The 13135-nt window shown below is 38.6% G+C and overlaps 1 protein-coding gene across 2 annotated transcripts in view; it reads left to right on the top strand.

Annotated features, from left to right (window-relative positions):
* NPR3 (natriuretic peptide receptor 3) overlaps window positions 1-8059 on the top strand; it is a 41712-nt gene extending 33653 nt beyond the window's left edge. The window contains exons 6-8 of one of the 2 annotated variants that reach the window (XM_062612888.1): window positions 2539-2674; window positions 4087-4171; window positions 6367-8059. In XM_062612888.1, coding sequence (XP_062468872.1) covers window positions 2539-2674; window positions 4087-4171; window positions 6367-6478 — 333 coding nt within the window. In that variant the 3' untranslated portion in view covers window positions 6479-8059. Of the gene's footprint in view, window positions 1-2538; window positions 2675-4083; window positions 4172-6366 lie in introns of both variants that reach the window. The other variant, XM_062612887.1, reaches the window with a different exon arrangement.
* Window positions 8060-13135: the final 5076 nt, after the last annotated feature.

The following is a 13135-nucleotide window of genomic DNA, read 5'->3' as shown; positions in this document are numbered from 1 at the left end:
AAAAACAGCCTATGAGAAATAGCACCAGCTGCACATAGAGAATAGCACGACTGGCTTGAGTTTGTTAGTACATGCATTGCCCTAACTCCAGCTGCAGCGTAAAGCTTCTGTTAGTTGCAGCGTCAGCATCTACGTAAGCTTTGCTGGCCTCCCCTGTTTCATCAGTCTCAACCATACAGTAGCAGCAAGTCTGAGCTGGACATTTCTATATGTGGAATCCAGTGCAGTTATAATGTTTCTGTCTGTGCTGCGGCAGAGAAAAAACTCAAGAAGCCTTTTTTAAACGCGTCAGGATGTCTGGTTTCTTTTTATGTATTTTAGTGTGTAGAAGTAACTGAAAAATTACAGCAGCAAACGGCAGACACTCCAGAGAATAGGAGTAGTCATCATTAACTGAAGCTAGGAGTACAGTTTGATTAGGATATCTTTGGTTTGAACTACTTGTATTTCCTCTGTTCACCCCATTAGCTCTTTCTTTCACCTATCAATGTAATCCCCCTCTCCTACCCTTCCTTCCATTGCTCTTTCACTCACAATTTAAACTATCTTTTATTTCTTGATGTTACATTTCTTCTTTTACCATATTGCTCATTTTAATTTCTCTCTGTTTTGTATATAAATCTACAATATACAATAATATAAATTAACATATTTTAGATGTGGTTACTTACTACTTGTGTCTGCTACATTCGTTTCTACCCTTATGCCTCACACTAAAAACTTTGTTTCTTCCATGTCTTGTTTTATTAATTTTGCCAAATTTTTGTGTGCTTGTATGAGATGTTTCTTAGCTGAACTGAGTCAGATGAATGGGTATTTGGGCAGAGCTGATTTTCCAAGTTCATTCACAGAGTTTAAAACTAGAAGAAAACACTAGATGACCTAGTTTGAACTCTGCGGGCAGGTTTCTTGCTGTTGTATGAAGCCCTGTAATTTACATGTGATGAAAGCTCATACTGTAACAGGCATTGTTTTTCATTTGTAGACACTGAAAGAACAGGGACTGCCTCGCTTCCTCCCTCGATGTTTGTTCCACTGTTTAACTACACTTCTTGCTTTTTAAAGATACATATCCTACTTCTGATCTGAATCTGTTTGGTGGCTGCTTATAGCTATTTGGTCTCCTTAAGCCTTTCATGCTTTCCTATTTAGCAAGCTGTGCTGGTAGAGAACTCTCCCACTCCTGTTCGATAAATTAAGCAGTCTCTTACTGAACAGTTTGCTGCCTGCAAATTGTCTCAGAGTTTTCTTCCCTTTACTTTTTCCAGTTCACTGAATTTGCCTTTATTTTTGAATAAATGTTTTAAAAAGGTCTTCTAAGGATTTATCTTCCATAGCAAAACTAAGTAATTTCTTTATTTAGTATGAAATCTGTCTTTCTGTACATAACCCAGGCAAACGTTATCTCAGAACTCCTTTCAAAGTCAAGTTTAGGTGAAAGATTTGAACAGGCTATCAGTAGCTCGAATTATAAACCTAGTGTATTAATAGATGTTTTTTATCCATGGTAGAAACACTATGAATAGAAATACATCCTTCTACCATTGTTTCTGACTACTTCAGTGTCATGATAATTGACTTACTACTGTACCTAGGGGTTTTTTTAACTATTTTCTAGTGACTGACCTAGCACAATTGAGTCCTGCAGCTTTGCAGTAGACCCAACATGTATTATTTTGGGTAAAGCCTGGATTTGCTGTTGAGGACAGGACTGAAATTCTAAAGTATCTTGATGAATTGGTCTGAAATAATAGTCTATTCTACCAGAATAATAAGCATGAAAGTCCCTTTCTATGTAGATGTCAACAGCTGCATAAATAAAAGGTGGAGAATGACAGGCTCCATCATAGTTCTTCAGAAGATTCAAAGATTTTAGCTGAACATGATCAAGTACCTGCAGATCCTTGCAAAACAGGTAAGTCCAGGCTGGAGTGTGTAGTCAGGAGCCTCAGTACATTTGAAATGATATTTTCACTTAGCTGGGTGACAGTCCTGATCACTCAACCCACTATGGAGCAATCGAAGAAAGCACAGGGAGAGCAGGAAGAGTATTCAGAGTGTTAAAAAACGCTGTGTGAACTGGGTTTATATAGAAGAGGAGCCTAAGGGCACACCAGATAGGATACTGTGAGTATGTAAAGCAGTGTTTCAGAAAGCAAGTCTCTGTCCATTGGCAGTTCAGTAAGTAAGTAGTGATAATTACAACAAGGGTGATTTAGGTTACCTTAGGAAAAAACACTGACAATAAGGATAGCTAAATTCCAGAATAATTGCTTACAGGAATTGTCAAGTCTCCATCTCTGAATGCTTTTAAGAACAGGTTAGATAAACATCTGTCAGGAATGCTTTTGTTCAACTGATCCTGCCCTGGGGCAGGGCATGCACTGCATAACCTCCTACAGACCCCTTTAGCCTGGTTCTTTGTGATTCAACATCCTGCACAGCCATCCAAGTGAGTGATGCTGTTCTCCTCTTTAGTTTTACTTTCCTAAATTGATTGGAAAATCTTTTCATTCTTTTTTTTTTTTTTTTTCATAGGTGATCGGGGACTACTACGGAAAGCAGGGGCGTTTTGAAATTCGGCCAAATGTGAAATATCCTTGGAATCATGGCAGGCTGCGACTAGATGAAAGTCGGGTTTCAGAGCACACGAACAACACACCATGTAAATCATGTAAGTTTAGTGACTTAATGCTTCTGCCCAGGCTGTCAGAGAGAGAAATCCATGTGGTGATGCAACGTAATGGGACATATTAAATTTGTTAGCACCGTTGTCCTATTGAGACATCATGACTAAGTCTCTGCTGACTGTTGGGGAAGTTAAGGTCTGGCAGCTGTGGGTAATATGTGGTCTGAATTACTTCCCTGAATTTAAACGTGACAGTAATCATGATGCACAGTCCAGGGCCCTGGAGACTTTAGGACTTTTCCAGGGACTAAAATCTCTTTTAGCCAGAAATCTAAAATCTGTTTTAGCCAGAAAGAAAGACATAACTGAAACCTCAAATAAAGAATAACCATATTGATAATTAGCAGCTGGGAAGGCAGTGTTGACAGGAGTAGTGTTCTTCCAGTGCAGAATGATTTTCACTGCTATTGAGAGGGCACTGTGAGTGGCCAGTAGACTGAGAAGAAGTGAAGTCTGTGAATCCAGAAGGCTGTGACTACTGTCCACAGAGAAGGTGCCCTTGCTTTGCAGTATGCTGACTTGGCAGATCATATTGTGGTGAGCAGGATGTTCCAGGGAGATAAGGGTAGGAAGATACTGGTGCCTCAGTGGCAAAGAGTGGTCTCAGCTATCCACAGGAAACAAACTGCTAGTGCTGCAGTGACAAGGTATCTGCAGGCTGATGATTTTTCAGTTCCTGAAAAACCTATGTGTATGTACATACTGTAGAGGCTGTTTCCAGCCCATGTCCTTTATGCTTAGCATGGTGTAGCTGTGCACCTTTTTCCACACATCCTGATGTACAGACAAAATTGCCTTGCACTTTACAGAGTAACAGTCCCTACTTGGGCTCCCCATCAGCCAGTGTGCTTCTTGCTCTGCCTCTGCTGAGATCTGAAGCAAGGAAAAGCTCATACAGGTTTGACTTGAAATAACATAGGTTCAGAGGAAACAAATGAATTGAGGAACCACTGGATAATCATACATTTATTTTAAAAAATCTGGGTGATAGAGGGTTATGATGCTAAGTGAAATGAGTTTGTTTCTGTTATAATCACTCAGGGTATATTAAGTGCTGATTTCCATTGTGTGCGTCACTGTAATCCCAGTCTGGGTTTATGATTCAGACCAAGTTGTCCAGACCGGTTTGCTAACAGCATTCCTGTGCATCACATCTCTAGAACTGTGTCTTCATCTGACACTGATCTTCAGGACTTAACCCCAGAAAAGCAAGGACAAAAAATAAACATGCAGAAACTGGAACTAAGAAAGAGGTTCCCATGCAGTCCTGAGGTCTGAAAGGCTTTTGTATTATCTGATGTTGGTCACTCATTTCCTAGTTGTATATTTTCCAATATGTGAATGCAGATAGTTCTCAATATGAACCCTGATTGTTTATTTTTCCCCCTTTCAAGCAGGTGGTCTAGGAGAATCAGCAGTCACAGGAATAGTTGTGGGTGCCTTGCTCGGAGCAGGATTGCTAATGGCTTTTTACTTTTTCAGGTTAGTCCACTTCTTTGAAAGTTCTGTGAATTCTTTATTTCAAAGCCTCTTAGCTCCTGGCAGCACATCCTTGATGTGAGACAGGGAGGCATCATAATAATCTGTGGTAAAATTCCCACCAAAGCAGCACACTTGGATTGTCCTTTTGTGTATTTCCAGGTCATTTTTTTAACTCAAGGCCTCATCCCGTAACCATTTACATCTCTGAGTAACTTTGCTTGTGGAAGTAATTCCAATGAGTTCTAGTCATTCACAGTTGCTTTAGTAAAGCACCCTGGCCTCAAAAGCTGCCTTTGGTATTTCTTGCCAGCACAATTGTGCAGGGTGTGGTTGTGCAAAAGATTTATGTCACTTGCCTGGTACCATGCTTAATTTTTCAGTATTGAGCAGAATTGTCCTGGAAGCTAGAAAGAGATTCCTGTTTCAGTATAACAGAGAATTTGGATTTCAAAGCTGTGCATTTAACTTAATAAGCTGAGGTCAGTGCAGGGTGATCAGTTAAGTAAAATAATTCTTTCACAGTTCTTCAACAAATCTCAAGACTTAAGAGCTGATCCTACACTGACAGAATAAATTAGTTATACATGTTGAATATATTATATATAGTATAATTTATCCTTTTATGCTATGGAAAAGGAGAATAAAATTAACCTCTGCATATAAGAATTAACTAATTCAATCCAATAAAAATATTTGTTTATAAAAGAATGTTAACAAAACAAAAAAAGCAAAAAATGCTTCAATTCAACAACACATTTCCAGGGTTTCAGAGGTCCCAGAACCATGGTTATTCATCAGGTGCTTACAACTAAAATTCTGCAGTGTGATTTTATTCTTACATGTGTTTGGTGCTTATATAATATGTTGTTTGAAAGAAGATAAGTTAGCCAAGACTGATTAAAGACTCTCTTTAAAGAAAATACAAGTCTGTCTTTATATTGTATGTCATCAGAGGTACTTGCATCTTTTATAAATTCTTACTCTGAGGTGACAGTTTTGAGCTGTGTTTTTTATCATTGCTGATATTGAGGATGGAATTGGTATGTGAAGACATGAAATGAGGCTAAAGATATATCTTGGGCTGAAGGAAGCCTTGGGTACTCTGTCAGATACATCTTCATGTATGAGACACCTAAAGACACATGGGAGAAATTTATCCTGGACATCTGATTGCACTTACTCAAAGCAAGTATAGGGACAATCCTCTAATTTCACCATTAGAGTAAACAGATGAAATCTACCATATGAAGCTGTATAGGTCAGATTTTCAGAAAATGTAGGTCTAGCAATTGTGTGCCTGTCAGTAACTTGTACCTGCAGCTTCGATACCTTTCAAACTGTATGTATCTTCTGATTACTTCTCATTTGGATCTGTAATTACCACAACCAAGCATGCAATCTTGGCATACAAACTTTCTGTCACACATCTTCACAAGCAGAGCTGTATGCATTTGGGGCTGTACTAATGCCTTTTGGAAAAATTGGTCCTGAAAATGAGTAGAAGCATAAATGCATGAAATATAGATAGGAATCTTCTTAATGATTTTGGGGATACTAAAGGGGAAACCGAAAGGCAGTCAGAGGGCTTGTTTGACATATAAAGTAACATAACAGAATTCTTCAAAAGGCCCTAGAAGAAGACACACAGGAAAACCTGTTTCTGATGCATGAGCAATTGTATTTATTTCTTATCTACCCTCTACATCCCTTTACTTAATTCATCACACTCCCTCCTCCTCTGACATTACATAGCAGCTTTCTCAGAGGGAGAAGGGAGGATTAGTTAGTTAATATACAGTTTCAGTGAGAAATGCAACTGAATAGTCAGATCTCTTGTTTGAACTCTGCATAAAGTGCTTCCCCACCCCTGTTACTGGAAAGAAATTTGGCTTTGATCAATACAAAGCAGTGATGTGACACAGTTCACATGACACTAGATCAGAAATGTTCAAAGAAGAAAATGTCTGTGTCTTGGTGCTTTGAGACTGCTGTGTAGAAATTAGCAGCATTCTTGAGCCTGGGTAAAATGTTTCAAGGCAAACTACTTTAATCTTTGACCAGGGTTTCACATTCTGCCATATTTCATTTTTCAACCGGCACCCAGCTGTCCCCTACAGGCATTCTTTATAAGGGAAGTCCTGTTACCCTATAGCTGGAGAAGGATTTCCCACTCTTGTTCCTTTCCTTTCATGCAGAAAGAAATACAGAATAACTATTGAGAGACGAACTCGACAGGAGGACTGTAACATGGGGAAACATCGGCAGTTACGTGAAGACTCCATTAGATCTCATTTTTCTGCCGCATAAAGAAGAAGAAAAAGAATCCCATTCTTCCTAGGAGAAAAAAGGAATTAGAGAAAAAGACACAACCAAAGACATCAGTGTAAAAAGAAGAGGCTCTTGAACTCACTCTTTTAAGCAGTAATTTTGTCCTAATTTCTTTCAGAAGCTCAGGAATGATTTACTAATTACATTGTGCCACATGGCCTTTCATCTCATGAAAAAAGAAAATGATGCAGTTTGCTGTTACAGGACATACCTAGTATGTAAAGATGGTATTTCTTAAAGCATAGATTAAGGGGAGTGGATCTGGGTTTAGTTGATGGGGAATGCCTCATTCTATTCCCTCTTTTTTCTTTTCTTAGCTCCTACCACCTCTTTCCTTAATTGTATCTCACACATAGGTATCAAATATGGTTTCACAGGCAGAGGTGTTGGTTGTTGTCAAAAGGAAGAAAGGGATTCAGTTGGGGATGATTCTGCATCACTGAATCATTGCCATCGATTATAGGGGATACACAATTGGGCAAATAGAGTTTAGTTCTGGGAGGGAACTGGCACTTGGGTGTAATTAATTCCATTGGGGCATAATTAACTTTACTGAGAAAGTCAGCAGGTGGAAAACACCCACAAAAAATTCCTTGTTTGTGTAGTATCACAATAAAAAGCACTGATTCTCCTTCTTAGATGATGGGAGTTAGAAAAAACTCCAGTGAAGGATGTGAAGCTTCACTAATATGACATAGTGAGAGAGAAGGCAATCAGGCCTCCAGAAAGGACTGCTTAATTCCTCAGTCTTATATGTGTTTTATCAAGCTTCTTACTCTCCACTGCCATGACTTTTAAAGAGACACGTATAGTCCATGTAGGGGGCTGCTTCTGTTTCCAGTGAAGTCAATGGCAAAAATCCCATTAACTTCAGGGAGCACAGGGCTGCGTCCAAAACTGTAAATATAAAAGTGTTTGTATAGCTGACACAGTTCAAAAGGGGATCTTTTTTTTTTTTGTGTAAAAATGACATTCCATGCTATCATTTTATTTTTAGGATATTTTTATCTTGTATTTTTCTATTAAAGTATCTATTTTTGCTTTGGTAGGATTAAAAATTAAGGAAGAGGATGTTTTGAAGACTTATTTTTTATGATAGAAGTAACATGCAGGGAAAGTCAACAGCTGTAAATATGTTTTAGAACTAGTATTTAGGGAAGGAGAAGTGACTTTATCAATAGTAACAGACTTTTTGCCCTACTTTCTTTCCCAGACATGTGCAACATTCAAATAGTTATTTAAAAAATATACATGCAGTAATTGAATTGTCCATGTGATGATGGACCTGATCCTGAAAATAATGAACTTTTCACATGTTAAATAGTTCTACATTAGTCAGTGAGACTAAATATTTGTGTATGTACAATTAAACACCCAAGGAACTACCTTCAGGAATTGGGGTGGTAAAACACTGCTCTAGGGCTGACTTCAGTCCTGCTGCTGTCGGTATCCCTTGGACTTTTGCCATTGACTTTACCAGGAATAAAACTGAATCTGTGATGAATTAGCTACTAACATGTTATTTTATACTAGACAAAGGAGAGCTCTGTGCTTTCTAGTCAACAAATGGAAATGAACAGTGCATATTATAAATGTGATGACCAAGATCCATAAAAATACTGTCCATGGGAAAACCCAGCTATGACTGTGGTTCTAGTGCATGAAATCTTTTGATTTATCCTATTTTGATTTCATAAGTAGAACTTCCTGGTCTCAGCAGTCAGTCAGAGTTGAAAGTTAATCTCAAAACTGGCCCTAAAGCCTGTGTTCTACAGAAGTTCTAGGCCCTGAAAAGCCAGAGTGCCAATTCATAGATACCATTTCAGGGTAGCTGGAAGAAAGAGCAAAAGCTGGCTCTGCCTTGTTTCTGTCTTTTATTTGTTGGTGGGGAAATAACCAATGGAGTGTTTCCTTGGACTCTTTTCCTTATGTTACACTTGCCTCCCAGAATTCATCACCTGCCCTTGTAAAATACTGTCCCATGTCCCAGACAGCCAGAGGGAAAGGTTTTCTGACTGTCAGGGCAGCTTCAGTATAGCTGGTGGATGTAGACCAGGTAGCTTTGCTATCTTTAGGACTCATTGAAATAGGTGTTGTTTACACAGTAGGTTTCCATCATCCTGTTTCCCAGTCTGAGCATGTGTGACCAAAGTAACGCTGCAGTCAATGGACAGTTTTTTGAAGTAGCCTCTTTTTCTCATGGGCACCAGCAAACACTGTAGGCTAGAGCAGCATTTTCATAGTGCTGTGGAGTGCTGACTTCCACATTCTTATCTTCAGCATGTAGACTTCCACTGCAAGTTGACAAAGATGAAGCAAAACTTGCCATAGTACTGGTGATTTAGTATGTTGAGACCCAAAATTTCAGAGTTAGATGTCTGGATGCTTTGTCCTAGGCCACTGGTAGGTCTGGAGAACCAAAGACTTCCTGACCAGTTTTGGGAATTCTTTTCAAGCAGCTGAGTTTATCTAGTTCAGGAGCACGCATAAGATTTGGGGGTTTTAAAATCATTTCCCAGGGAGTTCTGATCTACTTCTTGTTTTGCAAATATGGCTTTCAATATTTTTACTTTCTTTCATCCACTTGAGTACTTTGCCACAGAAAAAGTGAAGGAAAATTTTCAAATATGTAAAGAGGATATGATTTGAAGCATAAACTTTTTTTGAAATTGTTTTTTATGACTTGTCTTGCAGTGTGAATTGGTACTGAAACAATCACTAGTTAGAGAGCAGGACAGTGGCATAGGTCTGCATGTTTCTTGTCAGGTCAGACCAGAAGACACAAGCCAGGAGATGTGTCTGGGACAATAAATTGTCAGTACAGCTCTTCTATTGTGTCATCTTACTGTAACTAAGCATATTTTTAAAAAAAAGTTTAATGAAAGTCCACTTTTTAATTAAATAGTGTAGGGTTATTAATCAGGAAGTTTTCTTATGAGATATCTGTTGGTGGGATGCTGATGGAGGCCTAGCCACACTTTACATCCCAACACCTCCCAACAAAGGTGAACCTTTCTTGCACATTAGAACATTTTATACTAATGGGCTTTAATCTTTCTACATTGGTGCACACCTACCTGTTAATTTTCCCCATGGAAGTGTGGAGATTGTTAAAGACATTCCACATAAGTAGATAACTGTATAGCATAAATAAACTTGCACTTCTTAGCTGCCTTTCTCAGTGCTCTTAATAATACTTCCCAAGTCTTTTATTGACCATAAATCAAAAACTGTGTGGAGTTTAGAATATTCAGCAGAGAGATTCTTTACCAGCTAATGCACGCTTCCTTTCTGGTTCATCTGCATTAGCTCAATGTCAGAATGTTTAGGCTTCAAACTCTGTAAGGGAATGTCTAATTAAAATAATTTATTCTCAAAAGAGTTTTCAAAAACCTACATTTTTAGCTTTTATTGTTATTATTATTAAAAACATAAATCTGTATTACAGAGCAGCACCAGGAGGGCTTTGACACAGCTCAGCAAGTTAGGACACACTTTAAATCACTCAACTTCAGCTGATAAGAGCTTTGCTCACTTGGAACGAAAGGGTATGATTGTAGCCATGGCTGAATGAAAGGGAATCTTGCCATGTGCTTGAATTGGAGAAAGGTTGGCCCCTTAGGTAATACGTTTATTGCTAAATCTTACTGTTGTGCCTGTTAAATTGAACTAGTGGCTTCATACTTTTTTTTTGGTTTTGTTCAAATTTTGATAAATTCTGCTAATTTAGCATTTTTTTTTAAATTACCAAATGCTGGTCAGCTTAATATCTGGTTAATCTCACAGTTCATGAGTCTTCTGAGCCTTCCACATTCTTATCTTCAACACTTAGATTTCAACTGCAAGTTGGCAAAGATGAAGCAAAACTTGACATAGTACTGGTGATTTAGTATGCTGAGACCCACAACTTTAGAGTCAGATGCCTGGATGTTATGTACTGGGCCACTGGTAGTTCTGGAAGTTTTGTCTGTGGACAGTGTGTGTGTCCTGAGTTGTCTATGACTATCACCATCACCAGTTAATTTCCAGTTCTTTCTGGGATGTGCTTCATTGAAGAGCACTCTCAGCTAAGTTCATTCAGTCATTGCTAAGACTTTTGATTGAGAGTACTGTGCGCCTTGCAAGATTGTGGCTAGAATTCTGTTTATTCAAGAGCTATATTTGCTCACTTCTGAAAGTGAATTTTATTTATCTGTTTTCAATTTGGTTTTATCAAATGCTTTACGGCATTATTGAAAGTATTTTGTTGTTTTTTAATGTAGAATTATTAAAGTTTATCTAATGCTTTGAAAACATTTGTGCTGGACAAAAGAGTGTGCTCCTTGACAGCGTGTTTTACTGAATGAATCTCTGCTTTTCAGCTAGGAGATGAGATCATACTTCCATTAAGCTGATGAAAAAAAACCCTTTCATTGATTCAGTGGAAGTAGACTTGGGTCCTCAGTGAAGTGTCTCCAGGCTTTAAACTCAGCATCTTGAAGCGGTTCAGAGTGAATTTCTCAGCTTTGCAGTGGAACAGGCTGCATCAGCCTTAGCTGACCTTGGCTCTGGCCTGATTTTCACCTCATGAATGCCATAATGCCCCTGGAAAGCCAAGAATAGACATCAAAGACAGGAAGCTAATAGTTCTGGTCATAAATTTCTGTGACAATTCAGTCCACCTTTTCTGGAGCTCAAGACAGTTCCACATCCTTCACTACCTTCCTTTGTGTTTCAGAGTAGCCGTGTAGCTGGTCTGTTTCTTTAAATAAAGCAGATGAGGTTATTTTTCCTCTTTCTCTCCCAGGCTAGTGTGAACATTTGAATTCTCCACTGTTTTCAGGCTCTTTTCTCTAGCTTCAGAAGTACTTTGAAAAGAGACAGCTATTTTCCAGCATTTAGTCAGAGATGCTCCCTCTTCACTGAGAGGTGGCTTTTGTATAATTCCAGCCACTGGCATTGCTGCAGTGCTGCTCAGCTGCCTTCACATCTGGTGCTGGGCAATGGCCACACTGGCTGTTACTGGAGGTGTAGACCCAGAATTGTCTGATGTGGCCCATCTTTTAACTAAGCAAAACTGAAAAATCAGATCAAACGAAAACTTTTTGAAGTTTAATCTGAATTTTTCAGTTAGTATCCTTTCCTTTTAAAAACAGCCAAGGCTTCTATAAATAACTGTGGTTATAAAAGCAATCCCATTAAAATCCCATTAAAATGATAACTGGGTGCCACTGAGATCAGCAAAAATGAACTAGTCCAACATCGTGAGATGATGCCAGGTGATGTCAGCCAGCCTTTCTTTTTTCCTAAGCCCTAATTGTTTTTACTATAAAACGACACCAAATCTAGTGACCACTTTCCACAAAACAGGGCATATGGGAATAGAAATTTGAGTTTCTAATGGTCCATTACCTTTTCTGTCAATCAGCAACATGTCCTAGTATCTTGGCTCACAAGTGTGAGCCATGAAGGGACAATTTCAGTAAAGTGTGTGTTTTGTAGGAGGCAGTTTTAGCCCTTTTTAGAAACAAAGTACAAAAGTTATTTTTTGGAGTATGTTTTCAAGGACGTGCTGGAAAAATTTTCACCTTCAAATGTGTTGTGTATCTCTCCTCTTTACCCACCCTTTCTTTCTGCTGTTGAAAGCACAAAAAGATTGTGCGTATATGAAGTCTTTCAAGTGGAAGAATGGAAGTGTTTGCACTGTGTGTATCCCTGCTTAGAGACAGAAACGAAATCAAACGGCTTGAGGCCTGTATTTTTTGTATTCTTGAATACCTTTTAACATCTGAGCTCTGAGACTGATGGAAAATGATTGTTGAAATTAAAACAAATAGCTGTTTGTGAGAGACCTCAGATTTGGCTGTCTACAGGGATCATCAAAGTGTGTGGCAGACTTTTGATAGTGTCTTTTCTGAAGAATGAGAAGAGGCCTAAGCACTGTGGTTTGCCCCACTGAACCCTTAAGTCTGGCATAAATGCAGCTCTTCCTTTATCTCACCTGTAGAGAGAGAAAGGACACAGGTTAATGATAGCGTTTTTGTGAGGTTCCTGCTGGTTTTGATCAGGAAGACAATGCTGCCACAGCTTTGAGGCTTTCTTGGGCTACTGTTTAATTATGTCCAGAATATCATTACATAGACTGTTTTATTATGCTATTACTTCATCCAGAATGTACCTTTCAGAATGACTCCTACCTGACATGCACCAAATTTGCAGCATACAAAGCCAGCTTTCAAAAGGAGAGGCTTAGAGCTTATTCAGAATCTCTCACTAACCACTAAGTTCTTATGCTGCATCTAAGGCAAAGTATTCTAAGTAACCTGACACTGTTAAAGTTTGTATGTTAAGCTATAGTACTTTAGAAATCTTATGTGGATTCATTAGGTATTATATCTTTGAAAGGTTAAAATTCACTCTGTGTGAACTGTTGCTTGGTGTTTGTCATGTGAATGTTTCTAGAGGACACTTGAGCAAGCAAACAGAATGTACCAAAAAAAGGGATTAAAAAAAAAAATCTTGTTTTAATGTCTGCATTTTTTTTTATTTTTTTTTTTTGTAATCTCAACTGATATGCACAGGGAACACACAAGTCTCCTCCCCAGACGATGAAGAGAGGTCTTGCTAATGTTACACTACACTATCAGCAGACATAAT

Source organism: Pezoporus occidentalis, unplaced genomic scaffold (genome assembly GCF_034315485.1).
Source record: "Pezoporus occidentalis ecotype Australia unplaced genomic scaffold, CSIRO_AGI_Poc_V1 ctg162, whole genome shotgun sequence".
NCBI classification, from domain to species: domain Eukaryota; kingdom Metazoa; phylum Chordata; class Aves; order Psittaciformes; family Psittacidae; genus Pezoporus; species Pezoporus occidentalis.
The sequence above is the reverse complement of the archived record's forward strand: the minus strand, read 5'-3'. Positions and strand labels throughout refer to the sequence as shown.